The sequence below is a fragment of the Trachurus japonicus genome, chromosome 8 (genome assembly GCF_045865225.1).
Source record: "Trachurus japonicus isolate A0001 chromosome 8, Traja_1.0".
Lineage (NCBI taxonomy): Eukaryota > Metazoa > Chordata > Actinopteri > Carangiformes > Carangidae > Trachurus > Trachurus japonicus.
Window position 1 is genome coordinate 30,476,519 of NC_140914.1, and position 14,135 is coordinate 30,490,653.

General features: G+C 45.9%; 1 protein-coding gene across 1 annotated transcript in view; it reads left to right on the top strand.

The window, feature by feature from the left end:
• The window catches only part of smg1 (SMG1 nonsense mediated mRNA decay associated PI3K related kinase), a 65,748-nt gene that overhangs the window by 43,135 nt on the left and 8,478 nt on the right, over positions 1–14,135 (top strand). The window contains exons 44-59 of the mRNA XM_085785157.1: positions 254–363; positions 533–751; positions 1,822–2,015; positions 2,311–2,483; positions 3,374–3,653; positions 5,082–5,354; positions 6,273–6,507; positions 7,426–7,640; positions 7,736–7,892; positions 8,355–8,544; positions 9,571–9,851; positions 11,123–11,332; positions 12,095–12,232; positions 12,501–12,653; positions 12,748–12,927; positions 13,046–13,273. Of these exons, the coding sequence (XP_085641283.1) occupies positions 254–363; positions 533–751; positions 1,822–2,015; positions 2,311–2,483; positions 3,374–3,653; positions 5,082–5,354; positions 6,273–6,507; positions 7,426–7,640; positions 7,736–7,892; positions 8,355–8,544; positions 9,571–9,851; positions 11,123–11,332; positions 12,095–12,232; positions 12,501–12,653; positions 12,748–12,927; positions 13,046–13,273 (3,236 nt within the window). The remainder of the gene's footprint in view (positions 1–253; positions 364–532; positions 752–1,821; positions 2,016–2,310; positions 2,484–3,373; positions 3,654–5,081; positions 5,355–6,272; positions 6,508–7,425; positions 7,641–7,735; positions 7,893–8,354; positions 8,545–9,570; positions 9,852–11,122; positions 11,333–12,094; positions 12,233–12,500; positions 12,654–12,747; positions 12,928–13,045; positions 13,274–14,135) is intronic.

A 14,135-nucleotide genomic window follows, 5' to 3' on the forward strand; every position in this document is an offset into this window, starting at 1 on the left:
AATTGTCGGTGCAAGCTGTTCTTCGATAGGCGGGGCAGAGATACAAGCTGCTCAGCTAACGCTAAGGAGGCTAATGGTATTTCCGGGTTTCCCCCATCAAACTCATCAAATACACAATCCAACAACTCCAAAACGCTCTTGTGGACAAGTAATGACCTGCACACAAACCTACTGCTATGACTATAGGGATTATGGCAATGGGCGAATTTGCCAAAATGTTGAACTATCCTTTTAAATGTGTGTGTGTGTCTAGGTAAGAGCTTGCGGGTGCCAGAGAAGGTCCCGTTCAGGATGACCCACAACATCGAAACTGCCCTGGGAGTCACAGGCGTGGAGGGCATCTTCAGGCTGTCCTGTGAACAGGTACCCGCCCCATTTCTCTGCACTGAGGCCTTTTACTTTCATATTGAATTGCCAAAACATGTTGACAGTTTTGGCAATCAACTGTACAACAATTTGGAGGAGCAGCAGTGAACGTTAAGGAAAGAAGTAAACAAGTTTTACTCGGCTGAAGTGAGATGTGTCTTCTCAGGTGGTTCAGATGATGCGTCGGGGCAGAGAGACTCTACTGACCCTGCTGGAGGCCTTTGTCTATGATCCCCTGGTGGACTGGACCGCCGGGGGGGAGGTGGGCTTCGCCGGTGCTGTGTATGGAGGAGGAGGCCAACAGGCCGACAGCAAGCAGAGCAAGAGGGAGATGGAGCGAGACATCACCCGCTCCCTGTTCTCCTCCAGGGTGGCTGAGATCAAGGTGAGTTTATTACAGTCTGTCAGTCGACTCTGCTGCGATGGACTTTTTCCATGAGGTTCATTATTTATTATCTCCTGTCACAGTCAGTCATCAAATATTAAGTATTTGAGTCACATTTCAGAAGTGTCCAATTGTATAAATGATGATACAGAAGCTTTCTCAGTCTGACTAATTGACAATATGAGGAATGCCCAGAGGGGAATTCATCACTTTTGTCGCACTGTGATGTCAACACATTTATGGCCCTAACTCACAAATGCATTCACTAATTATGACACAGTCACTCACATGTCTAAAACGATTAAACGAAGTGATTAGAATTTAAAGGTCAGCTTCACTGTGACATCATAATGTTCTGTAAAATCACTTCTGGCCATATGGAAGGAGAGACTGTAGCTGTGTTCGAAATCATCCTCTCATTTCCTCCCTCCCTATCCACTACATCATGTACACGATATAGGGAACGACGGGAGGAGAATTCGGACACTACACTGTCATTTTCTGAACGTGGTTGTGTCAGCAGATGTGCCAGGTGTTGCTGTGACAGAAGCAGACGTGCCGAGAATCATGTAAACAAACCATGGATGTGTTAAACAAACCGGACACAAAAATAAAATAAGAAAAACCGGGAACATTTGAGGATGTGATTCTGTGTGGTTGTGTTTCTCGGACAATAAACTGTTGGAATATCGGAAGTTTGGTTTGCTCAACTGCTGTTGTGTCCCAACCGTGAGCCATTAACGGCTCCGTGGCTATTAGCTTAGCTCGTTGGCTCGTATTTACTACATATTCTACTACAGTTTCTTAATTAGATTGATTTAATGCTGCCTGTTATTTTTCGGATGCTGCTCGCCCAACTCCTGCTCCTCACGCAAACGGAGCGAAGGCAAATACGTCTGATGAGTTTATTGGTAAATAACCTAAAGAAATTGTAGCTAACATGCTAATTAGCAGACTGCCTTGCATTCTGGGATACGGGAGTAGAAAGTAGTGTACATCTGTCGAACCCTCAGTCAAAAGTGATACATAGTGTTTTGGGGCTGAGTGTGCAACCTGTGTGCTGTGTGCAGGTGAACTGGTTTAAGAATCGTGACGAGATGCTGGCCGTGCTGCCGCAAGTGGAGGAGGCGGTGGAGGAGTACCTGGTCCTGCAGGAGCTGCTGTGCCAGGGGGAGAAGCTACAAGCCAAGCTGCAGGAGGAGATCGCCTTCCTGGAGGGGGCAGAGAACCACCCAGACCACCTCATTCTCACCCTGGAGCAAAGGTGGGTTACTACAGAGCCACGGTGAAACGAACATCTGGCGCATTTGGTTTACAAAGAATAGCAAATCTGCAAGTAGAATGATCGATTAGTGTCACTGTGAAAAACGACATCAAGAGAGCCATCCTCATCAGACCTTTTGTATTTTATCTGAAATATTGAATATAAATCTTATTTTGACTGTGTACCGGTACTTGCACTTCACTTTGAATTTTAAGCCCAGGTTTCCTCTCTCTGCTGTATACAGCGTTACGTAGCGCCACACTGACAGCTTATCATCCGTCTCCCGTCCTCCCAGGTACTCTGAACACACGCAGCTGCAGTCTAGGCAGCGGACCGTGCAGGAGGCCATCCAGAGCAAGCTGGCCGACCTGGACCAGTGGATCTCCCAGTACCAGGCTGCCTTCTCCAACCTGGAGGCCACCCAGCTGGCCAGCCTGCTGCAGGACATCAGCAGCCCCATAGACCTGGGTCAGTCCCACTGGAAATGATGCAACCAGGATGAACTGGTCACAAACAAGTTTAAGATTTAAGAGGCTTATTTTTGAAGCAATTTTCAAAAGTACTGATAATCTTGCTAGTGAGCATTGGGTGATTTATTAGGTTATTTAAAGGGATAGTTCAACATTTTGGCAAATTGGCCTATTGCCATAATCCCTATAGTCTTAGGCGTAGGTTCGTTACCTTTATTTGTCGGTGCAAGCTATTTTTAGAGTCGCGAACTGCTCAGGGCTACGCTATGGAGGCTAATGGGATTTCTTGGTTTCCTTCATCAAATACACAATCCAACAACTCAAACGCTCTGGTGGACAAGTTGTGACCTGCACATTCACCACGCTATGAGATAATAACGGAACGTTACCAGACAGAGTTGATTTAGAGGTAAATTTGTGTAAAACAGCTGATGCGCATTCCTGTCGGTGGCAGTTTTTCGGCAAGCAGTCTCTGCATTTTCCTCGAAAGCAACTCTGTCTCGTGATGTTCCGTTATCATCTCCTAGTGTGGTGAATGTGCCGGTCACAACTTGGAGTTGTTGGATTGTGTATTTGATGAGGGAAGCCAAGAAATCCCATTCGCCTCCGTAGTGTAGCTCTGAGCAGCTCGCGGCTCTGCTCTGTCGTTCAAAAAACAACTTGCACCGACAGTTAAAGGTGACAAACCTACTGCAATGACTATAGGGATTATGACAATGGGCCAATTTGCCAAAATGTCGAACTATCCCGTTAAGGAAAAATATTGATTGTGAATTTTGTGGCAAGGTCAAAGGTACCTGAATGTGAATGAATGAATGTGGCTTCCTCTTTTCAAAAGCCTCATTGAGCATTTGACAATTAGCCTGTCCTTACGTCCGGTTGTCTCAGGTCCTCCCAGCTACGTCCCGGCCACAGCCTTCCTGCAGAACGCCGGCCAGGCCCACCTGATCAGCCAGTGCGAGAGCCTGGAGGCCGAGCTGAGCTCCCTGCTGCAGCAGCGGCGCGGCGCCCTGCGCGGCTGTCTGGAGCAGCTGCACAGCTACGCCACGGTGGCTCTGCTGTACCCACGGGCCACGCTGCTGCACCACCGCGCCCACCAGTGGAAGGCCTGGCTGGAGGAGCTGCTGAGAGACATGACGGTGGAGCACTGCCAGCTCATCTACCGACAGTAAGGAACCGCCGTATCTGTACGAGAAAGCTGTTCTCTGTGTACTTTCCCTCTTCTTACACGGTGTTTAGCGCTAAGAATACCATGTGTTCGTGTCCATTGTCTTGAAAAGTGAGTTGGATGGGGATGAGTTAACTTTGATACCAGATGCAGAACCTAAAAGTAGTTACAATCAGGGCCGTTGTATAGGGGAGAAAGGTGATGATAATTCTAGAGGCCCAGCGCCCACAAAAACCCCTAGTAGTCTAATCTTTGTATGACTGAATTATTCTGCATAAGACCCTGACTAATACTCATAGTAATGCTGCATTAGCATCAAAACAAAGTAGGCTAAATAAAAAATTAAAATACGTACGTAGTCTAAGAAAAAAAGTGGAAAAGTCAGGGGCCCACTTTAGTATTCTTTCAGGGGCCCCAGAATTCTTAGCAACGGCCCTGGTTACAATAGCTGTTTGCTCCACACAGCAGGCTACAACATGGGCCTATAATTTTATGAGTGGTGACTGTAGTTCTGAATTTCATTGAAGATTATTGATGGGCCAGCGACTGATCACCTTTAGAGATGCCATTATCACCACTTTTTGCCACTGATACTGGTCATTTATGAGTGAGATACCAATCATTTCTGGCATACATTGTAGATTATATAAATTACATCCGTCTCATGCTTTACAACAGCTCCACCAGCCTGACTTGTTTTGTTTTGCTGACTTGGTGCATGTATGTTTTTAATGAAAAACAACTGGCAGGTCCTAGGTTCTGCCAGTATGTGATAAGTCAGGTTCAGCCTGGTGCAGCCACAGCTCTGACTTGGAGCTCTCCATATCCTCTCAAGGCTGAAAGGCTGTTATTATCTATAGCTGTTACTAAGCAACACATTCCCCATGTTGGAGATATTGTGAGGTTGATGACAGTCCACAGACACCACTGTGAATATGGGAACACTGGTATTGTTTTCTATATAAGGCCATCTAGTGTGACTTGCCTCATGTTCTCTCTTGACTCCTAAAGTCAACACCAAAAGCTGTCGTCTCAGGCTCGATAGACTGATGATGTACGCTGTTCCTCGTACACAGACGCGTCTTTGGTGAAAGTGCATTCGCCCCCTCGTCCTGGTATAAATTACAGTCATCTTAAATTGGATTACCTTCCAAGTATGGAAGATTTTAAAGCTAGGATCAAGGACTATTTGACGACTGAATGCACATGTCCTCTTACCGAACAACAACTGTTATGTTTTTTTTGTTGCTGTTTTTCAAGTGTGTACTTCTCTCTACTGCTGCTCTCTTGGCCAGGATCCCCTTGCAAAATAGATTCTGAATCTCAATGGGATTATTCCTGGTTAAATAAAAAATATTGTATAAACATGTCTATCAGTGACATCATGTCCGGCTTGTAATGTAATGAATCATTCCCGTTCCTTCACAGATACGAGGGGCTGTTCTCCCCTCAGCCTCCTGCAGCCTCCTGCCAGTTCCTGTCCAGCGTGGAGCTCACCCTGCAGCACCAGGTGGCCGACACCAACGAGCGCGTGATGCACCAGGCGGAGCGACTCAAGGCCGAGGGAACCACGGCAGCCGCCTGCGAGGAGCAGCTGCAGGAGATCGAACACTGCATCACAGTGTTCCTCCGGGAGAACGGAGAGCCCGGTTCCCTCAGCCTGGCTGGAATCATCACCTCTGCCCTCTGCACACTCTGCAGGTTAATACATCCCTCAGTCACTGTGGAACATAGCCACTGCTACGATGCATACACGCACACTTTTTCACACTTGTTTTTTTTTTTTTATGTGCCGCACCACTAGCCTACTGATAATATTTAGATTGCCCTTCTAGAAGTTTTATGTTGAGTTGGTAAAACTTAAGTGTGTTGCAAAAATTAAATAACAAATTTGGTTTGAATGCTCATCAGTGGGCACGGGACTAATAATAAACTGGTATAGGTGTAGGCTACATAATCTAAAAAAAAAAAAAACATTGAAAATTCGAATATAATCTGAATGTTTAACATAAGACGCATTATAAATTTGGGTAACACTTTACTTGAATAGGTATTCATAAGATTGACATAAAACTGTCATAACCATGACATAACAGCTGTCATAAACATCAATGAATACTTATGACAGCTGTCGTTAAGTGTCATTCAGTAAGTTATGTCACTTTTAATGCAAAGTTGACATTTATTTGAGATGTCCTTGTTATGAGAACTTGACAGAATTTTTAAAGTTTGGCAATTAGGTCTGCTATGATAGTTTAGTCTTTATGTCAAGTTGTCAGAACAAAAACATCTCAAACAATGTCAACTTTGCATCAAAAGTGACATAACTTACCGAATGACACTTAACGACAGCTGTCATAAGTATTCATTGATGTTTATGACAGCTGTTATGTCATGGTTATGACAGTGTTATGTCAATCTTATGAATACCTATTCAAGTAAAGTGTTGCCTAAATTTGAATCTGATTTTGGGGGAAGATCGACAGCCCTAGTTTTTTGTCATATCTGCTTTAGATCTCACATTTACACCCCAAGTTTTTAAGGTGGAGCTTCTGGAAAGTGGATTGATAGCAGCTGCATGTGAACAGAGGGAAGTCACCGTGTTTGCTTCTTCTCCAGGAGGAACATGGTGATGGAGGGGGCGGCGGCCAGCGCGGGAGAGCAGCTGGTGGACCTGACATCTCGGGACGGGGCGTGGTTTTTGGAAGAGCTGTGCAGTATGATCGGAAACGTCAGCGCCCTGGTGACGCTGCTGCAGCGCTGCCCACTGCTACCCCATGACCTGGAGCTGCCCGCACCCTCAGCCACCACCCAGGCCGTCTACCTGGCCAATACTGTGTACACCTGCCTGCAGGTAGATACACCCCCACAGCAGTCTATGCTATAGAGAAACAGTCTAAGGGATATTTCAACATATTGGCAAATTGGCCTGTTGCCATAATCCCTATAGTCTTAAAGCAGAAGTAAGTGATATATTTGTGTTAATATAAGTCTTAAATAGTTATATCTTCCGACAGCAATCACTTACATAGAGTGTTTGGACTGAAACACGGGTCTGTCAGTCACTCTGCTCTGCTCTGAGCCCAGGAGAAAACATTTATCGTATCCTACAGTTTTTATCCAATGAGGAGAGAGAACGGCATGCAGGGCTGTGTGTGCAGCCAAGGAACGCCGTGAATGTGGTGACGTAGCGACGAGGACTGTTATGGTGCGTTCAAGGAAACTCGTATTTTTCCGACCGTGAAGTGGTACCAGTTCGATCTGGTACGAGTTCACCGGTCGGAAGTTACAAGTGGCCGTTATAGTGACTTTCACCGGTAAAACAGGTCGGAAAAACACGAGTGGGTTGCCTGGAACGCTACAAAGTCGTAAGTTGTGACTTGAAGCTGTAATTTACGATTTCAAAAGCCTGCCTGGAACGCAGCATTAGCAAAAACGACCGGACCACTTACTTCTGCTTTAAGAGTAGGTTCATTACTTTTAATTGTTGGTGCAAGCTGTTTTTAGATCGGCGGGGCAGACATGCGAGCTGCCTGGAATTTCCAAGTTTCCCTCATCAAATTAAGTACACAATCCAACAACTTGCACATTCACCACGCTATGAATTAATCATATTACATTAGAAGACAGAGTTGTTTTGGAGGCAAATGCGTAGCCAGAGTGAAAGAGTGATTTGAAAAGAGCCAATTTGCCAAAATGTTGAACTATCCCTTTAAAACGTATCTTGTTGTGGAACGTGTCAGCATGTTGATGTTTCTCTGTCCGACCGTAGGAACTGAACACCAACTTCCGTCAGATCATCTTCCCGGAGGCTCTGCGCTGTATGATCAAAGGAGAACCCACCCTGGAGTCCATGCTGGCCGAGCTGGAGCAGCTGGTGGAGCAGAGCTCGGACGGCCTCAGTCTGCAGGACCTGGCTGAGAGTCTGCAGGCCACCACCACGGGCCTGGACCACGACGGCCACAGCCACTGCCTGCACATCTCCAGGTAAGCAGCTTCTCTCCGTCATCAACTCCGTCACCCGCTTGAACTCCTGGCAAATGTTTCAAGACCCGTTTTTTGTTTTGGTGCTTTGTGTTCAGGATGCTGCGCGCTCAGTACTCTGAGCTGATCCAGCCTCGCAGCATGGACGGACCAGGACAGGACACGCCCAAGATGTCCGCGGGTCAAATGCTGTTGGTGGCCTTTGATGGGATGTTCACACAGCTGGAGACGGCCTTCGGACAGCTCACAGAGAAGGTAGCACCTGCTCTTTCCTTCACATGTTATAGGTATCAGGACAAGCTATAAATGATGAGTCCACTGCACAGCTCTTCAACCCTTTACCTACTGAATTTACTATGTGCGGAGTCATATTACTGTAGCTCGGTCATAGTTTGTCCAATCAGAAAAAATCCAGCGCAGATGGAGAGCTGAGAAGTTGTGCTTTCTGTCTATTTTATATTACAGTGATGCCCACAATTTCATTTTGAAAGGAGCGAGAACAGACAGAGCTAGAGCGGAGAAGTGACAGATATAGGTTGATGGACAAAATCAAAGTTGCGCGTGTAGTGTGGGAACACTTGGGCGCACTGCCCCCAGACGAATAAACGGACAATAAAATAAAAACCGTGAATCAACAGCTTTGTCCACACATCAGACACACAGAGCGTCACTTGTTGGGTAACTCAATGTCACTGCTTTTTGAACCCGTTGTTCCAGCTGAGCTCTCTGGAGGTCCCGTCAGCCTGGAGGAAGGTGGACGTCCTGAGGGAGGCTCGGGCCACGCAGCTCCACTTCTTCGACAGCCTGAACCAGAGGCAGCTGATGGAGGAGGTGTTCTTCCTGAAGAGGCTGCAGACCATCCGAGACTTCTTCAGACTGTGCTCCTCCTTTGCGCAAACTCTGTCTGGTAAGAGTTCTACCGCATAAGGTGAAGCCCACGGAATGAAGAAGGTTTTTCCAGACCAGTCACAAGTTGCGTTTCCAACCACCTTTTTTTATTTGCATTTTCAAAAATTGCGAATAAATACTTGGATGGAAACGCCGGAAATTCGAAAAAAGGCAGTAAATGAAAAGTGCATAAAAGTTTTTACACTTTGGGGGGGTGGATTTGTCAGCGTATCGATAAAATGAAAATGCAACTTTTTGTTATGGAAACAGATTATGCGAATTGAGCCAGAGTTTGTGGGTGAAGTGCTGCTGGCGCGGTCTCCCAGCTCTCGTCTCTGCACACCGCAACACAAACGTGCTCCGTAACCCATAATCTTTTGTTTATGACGGTTAAGACTACACAATCACACGCCGTAACATCGTAAATTATGTAGCGTTATCCACTGCTCCATTTATTGATTTTTCGCCGGCTTTGTTGTCAACAGATGCACATGGGCGAGAGGAGCATAACCAAAACAGCAGAAAAGCAAGCGGACTTGCACAGTTCCCTACTGTCTTTCTGTGTAAATATCTCATGTTACAACATGAAAACCTGCGGCTTATATTCAAGTGCGACCTATATATGTATTTTCTTTTAAAATTTAGCTGGTGCGCCTAATATACAGGTGCGTCTATAGTCCGGAAGGTACGTAAATTGTCCATGATGTTGAATGTCAGCTGAGTGTCAACTGTTGTCATGGATACATTCACGCTCTCTTATGACATAAACTCACGGCACACTCCTCCTCTCCCAATAATCGCAAAACAATAACGAATGGAAACGGGCATAAATTCGCATTTGCTTTTTGCGCATTTTCACAAAATCCGCTCTTAAATTCGATACATTTGGATGGAAACCCAGTTAGAGACACCCACAGTGACTGACAACCAAATAACCAGTCACGTTATGTTGATGATCTTCACCTGCCTTGTTCATGTTGATCGTCCACCGCCTCTGCTCTTGAAGACCAGTTCAGATATATTGTGATGAATGACCTCTGTCCAGGCACCTGTCCCCCGGCCGAGGAGCTGTTGACGACCAACGGGCCGGTGGCTCTGGGGAAGCCTCTCTACCGGCGTCCCAGCGCCACGGGGTCCGGCGTGGCGGTGGTGAGCGAGGAGCAGATGACCCGCCCCATCAAGGCCTTCACGGCCGAGTTTGTCCGTCAGATGCTGATGGGCCTGCCCAGCCAGGCGCTGGGGCTGGCGCTCTGCAGCACGCTGTCCGCCGTCGGCCTCGACGTCGTCACCCAGGTGGAGGCCAAAGACTTTGGTGCAGAGAGCAAGGTATGGCTGCTTCATCACTGTGCTGAAAAGGAGGATTATACAACAAGTAGTTCCGACCAAGCAATCTGATTGGTCAACAAGACATTTAGAACGTGCTCAAATCAGCATGACAGCATGCCTAACTCATCACTAAACATATTACTCCGCCATGTCATGTTGTTTTATCCATCTCCATGGTAACATCCATGGATTCTTATTTTTATCATTTTAGAAACGTTATGTTACTCGTGAAAATAAATCACAAACTAAATCAACCTCCTGTAGAATGCTCCTTTCAGATGCCAATCTCAAATTTTAGAACAATTACTTTACTTTACCTTATTTGTTTATTTAGTCGGGACAATGCATATTAATGGACAGTGAGTGCTAGAGTACCCACAGTAAATACACCGGATTGCTAAATTACATCCGTAGTCCCCAAAGCAATACAACAAATTAACATAAAAAGTCCAAAAAGACAGAGGACCATTAGATAACATTAAATAAAATTAAAATTAAATAACCATTTTTTAGTGAATATGCTGTAAACTGCCCCATTTTAACCTAGAAGCTGTTCCCTTCCGTATGTGTAACATACAGTCAGAGAGACACTAGTTGTGACCGCGGTGAAAGTAAAATATGGCCTGGAGCTGAATATTTTGTTGGATAAAACGGCAGATGTTTCTCTCTCTCTCTTTTTGCGACTTTTGGGCTTTTAAATAATCTGGAGTAATGGAAATGTTTGACTTTCCCCTTCAGCTGTGTCGGCGACGCGGTATTGATTTAGTTTGGGAAAGTCAGAGACCGTGATAAAACATTAACAACAGCTCAGAGTTCATCATCTGGGACTAGAAAATCCTTCCTGTTGCTAGGTCATTACTAAGGGTTGGATTATTTGCTGTAGAGGTAAACTAGGTTCCATTACACATAGGAGTCTACTGACGTGACTGATTGTATTTCAGGTATTAGTTGGACCTCATGTCTTCCCATGGAAACGGAACGCACACTCGCAAAAACCTTTCAAATTTGAGAGCAAATTGTCCATCAAAATGAATATATTATGATACATTTTATTTTGTTGGTAATAGTTGTATAACCCTCGAGGGTGTGCTTTAGCGTAATTTGAGCACTTCAGTGACCGCATCACTGTCGTGCTTAAATGACGTTAAAGCAGACCCTCTCAGGTAATATTGCTTAATTAAGTAATCAGTGTCAGTAATGGGCACAGAGACACTTTTCTCCTGTTTGAGTCGATGTTGGAGCCAAACCTCCCTCTGTCCCGGCTCTTGCAGGTGTCTCTGGACGAGCTGTGTAAGAAGGCGGTGGAGCAGAGCCTGGCTTCAGGCCGGGTCTCCCAGCTGCTGCTCAACAGAGCCACGGTGCTGGCCTCCTCCTACGACACGGCCTGGAAGAAGGTGGACCTGCTCAGGAGGCTGGACGCCAACCTGGAAGCTGCCAAGGCCAGCCTGCAGAGGAGCCAGCTGCACATCGCCATGTTCCAGGTAAGGCCACGGTCACGTCCATGTCTAGGTAGACTGATGTCCTATAATAGCACATTTAAAAACAACCGTGGTTTAACCAAAGTGCTTTACATGCAGAATAAATTGCACTAAAATACTAAAGGTACATCCAGAAAAGATGCACGCAGGCTGTGATGTCATTCATTTCACCAACAACACAAATGATTTGGGCTTATAGAGCTGGTACTGAGTTATTTTGATGTTGTCTTGGATGGCCAACAGTGGTATAGTCTTTTTTTTTTTTACCTTGAATGTTGCACCGACTGCTTTGGCATTTCAATTTCGTTGTACATGTGACAATGAAAATTAAGGATATTCTATATTAGAAGAACCATAAAGTCAAAGTCAGCTTTATTGTCAGCTCCCTGAGGGAATGGAAATAACATTTTGCTCGTCCCTCCAAGGTGCAACATTCAAGACAAAAAGATATCAAGACTGACATCAAAGTAGGAAATGGCAAATTTGAAGAAAAGAACATTTATTTATTTTTTATAAATAATGAATAATCAGAGTTCCAGCCGAGGAGAAAGCATTCAGAATCCTGACAGCCTGATGGATGAAGCTAAATAAATAATAATAAATAACAGCAGGATCTTGACTTGTTGACTTGTGTGTGTCAGTGTCTCATTGACCCTGATCACAGCATGATATCATAGAGGGATGGGTTGTAATTGAGGGTCATGTGTGTTGGCGGTTATGAGATGGTTGCATGTAACACCACGTGTTGTTGTGCTCCACCTGCAGTGGCAGCACGAGGACGTCCTGAGCCCCAACAACCAGCCTCTGAGCGTCAGCATCCCTCCTCGCTCCGTCATCCTCAGCAACATGAAGAAGAAGCTGTACAAGCTGAGTCAGGACGAAGGCGCCATCATCGGCATCCAGGTCAGCACCACACACCACACAAAGTTGCTCCAAAATGACGTTTGAATATTTTATATATATATATATATTTTTTTTCCCACTGTTTATTTAGGCTAATATTCGAATATTAATTTTCACATTCGAATCTAGGTTTTTTTAAAATATTCGAATATATATTCAAATTTGTCGTTGACAGCCCTACCACACACCACCCCGCGTCACAGTGACAGATCAAGGTCAAAGTGGAGCTTGTATTTATTTGTGAAGTCTGTTTTCTCCCTTATCTCAGGAGAAGCTGGCGGCTCTGGAGGCCAGCATAGAGCAGCGTCTGAAATGGGCCGGAGGGGCCAACCCGGCTCTGGCCCCCGTGCTGCAGGACTTTGAGATGACCATCAGGGAGAGACGCAGCGTGGTGGCTCGAGAGAACCAGCGCACCAGTCAGGTACCGGGGCAAAGCTCACTGACCGTCTCCACTTAACAGCACTTTGCAGACGACCAATGCTAAAGGTTAGAGGTCCTCTCTGTTGTTGTCCCAGGTCACGTTCCTGTGCTCCACCATCCTGAACTTTGAAGGCCTGCGGACCCGCTCCCCCGAGGCGCTCAACATGGACGCGGCGCTGTTTGAGCTGCTGAAGCGCTGCCAGCAGACCTGCTCCTACGCTGCTCAGTTCAGCAGCACCGTGTCTCCTCTGGAGCTGCAGCTGCTGCACAGACTGGTGGGTTTGACCTCTGACCTCTGACCTCAGCACAGTCACACTCCAACCCTCTCGTTTAGATACTCATTTTAAAAACGAGCTCGGCACCGTGCCCTCACGCTCTCTGTCATCACCACAGAGTCCACTGCTGGACCTGCCCATCGGCAGCCCTGATTGGCTGAGCTGTGCCCAGAGGCAGCTGGAGGAGGAGCTGAGCGTGGAGCGGAGGACTCAGGAGGAGCGGGAGCAGCAGCTGGAGTCGTGTGGAGAGACGCTGCAGCTGCTGGTGGACACCATCAAAGCCATCCTGTCCAACCACAACCGGCAGCTGGCTGATGTCAAACACCTGCTCAGAGCCATGGCCAAGGTACACACAGCCAGCTGTGACACATCTGGACTGAGATGTTTACTTAAAGGACAATTCCGGGCAAATTCAACCTGGGGCTCTAGTTTCCCAATATTTTAGGTCTAAAAGAATGATGATGAAGATTTTCTCCTGTTTTGCAGTAGTTCTGTCTCTTCTGTCCCCACATCACCACAACAGCGTATCATGGGAGCAGACCGATTTTACTAGGCTGTTTACATCCCACAAAACCACTGTTTTTATTTTCACAGACAATATCAGATGGCTTCAAACATATACCGAGAGGTTTGTTTACTTAGGTCGACATGTTTGTAAACGGAGCTGTAATACAATGTCTCGCACAAACTCACAAAGTCGACAGTTGACAGTTCAGTATTGTTTACAGGTAGAACAAACAATATCCAGACTTACTCTTACTGCTACAAAGACATTGTGGCTCTGAGTTGATATACCTTTGTTGATAAAAGACGACCTGTAAACATAGTTAGCCGTCAACTTGACTTTGTGAGCTTGTGCAATACTTCGCGAGACTTAAGTTTGTATTACAACTCTGTTTACAAACATGTCTGCGTCAGTGGAAAAAAATTGCAGTTATGAGGGATGTAAACAGCCTAAACAGCGTAAGATCAGTCCACTCCCATTTATTGTTGCTGTGGCGATGCGGGGACAGACAGAGAACTACTGCAGAACAGGAGCCATTAAAAAGAGAATCTTCACATTCCTTCTTTTAGACCTAAAACATGAGGAAACTAGAGCCCTAGGTTGAATTTTACTGGAATTGTCCTTTAATTCTATTATTGGGGGTGGGGGGGTAGAGGTTGTTTTCCATAATGTAAACCAATTAAAATTAAATACTCAAATCAGA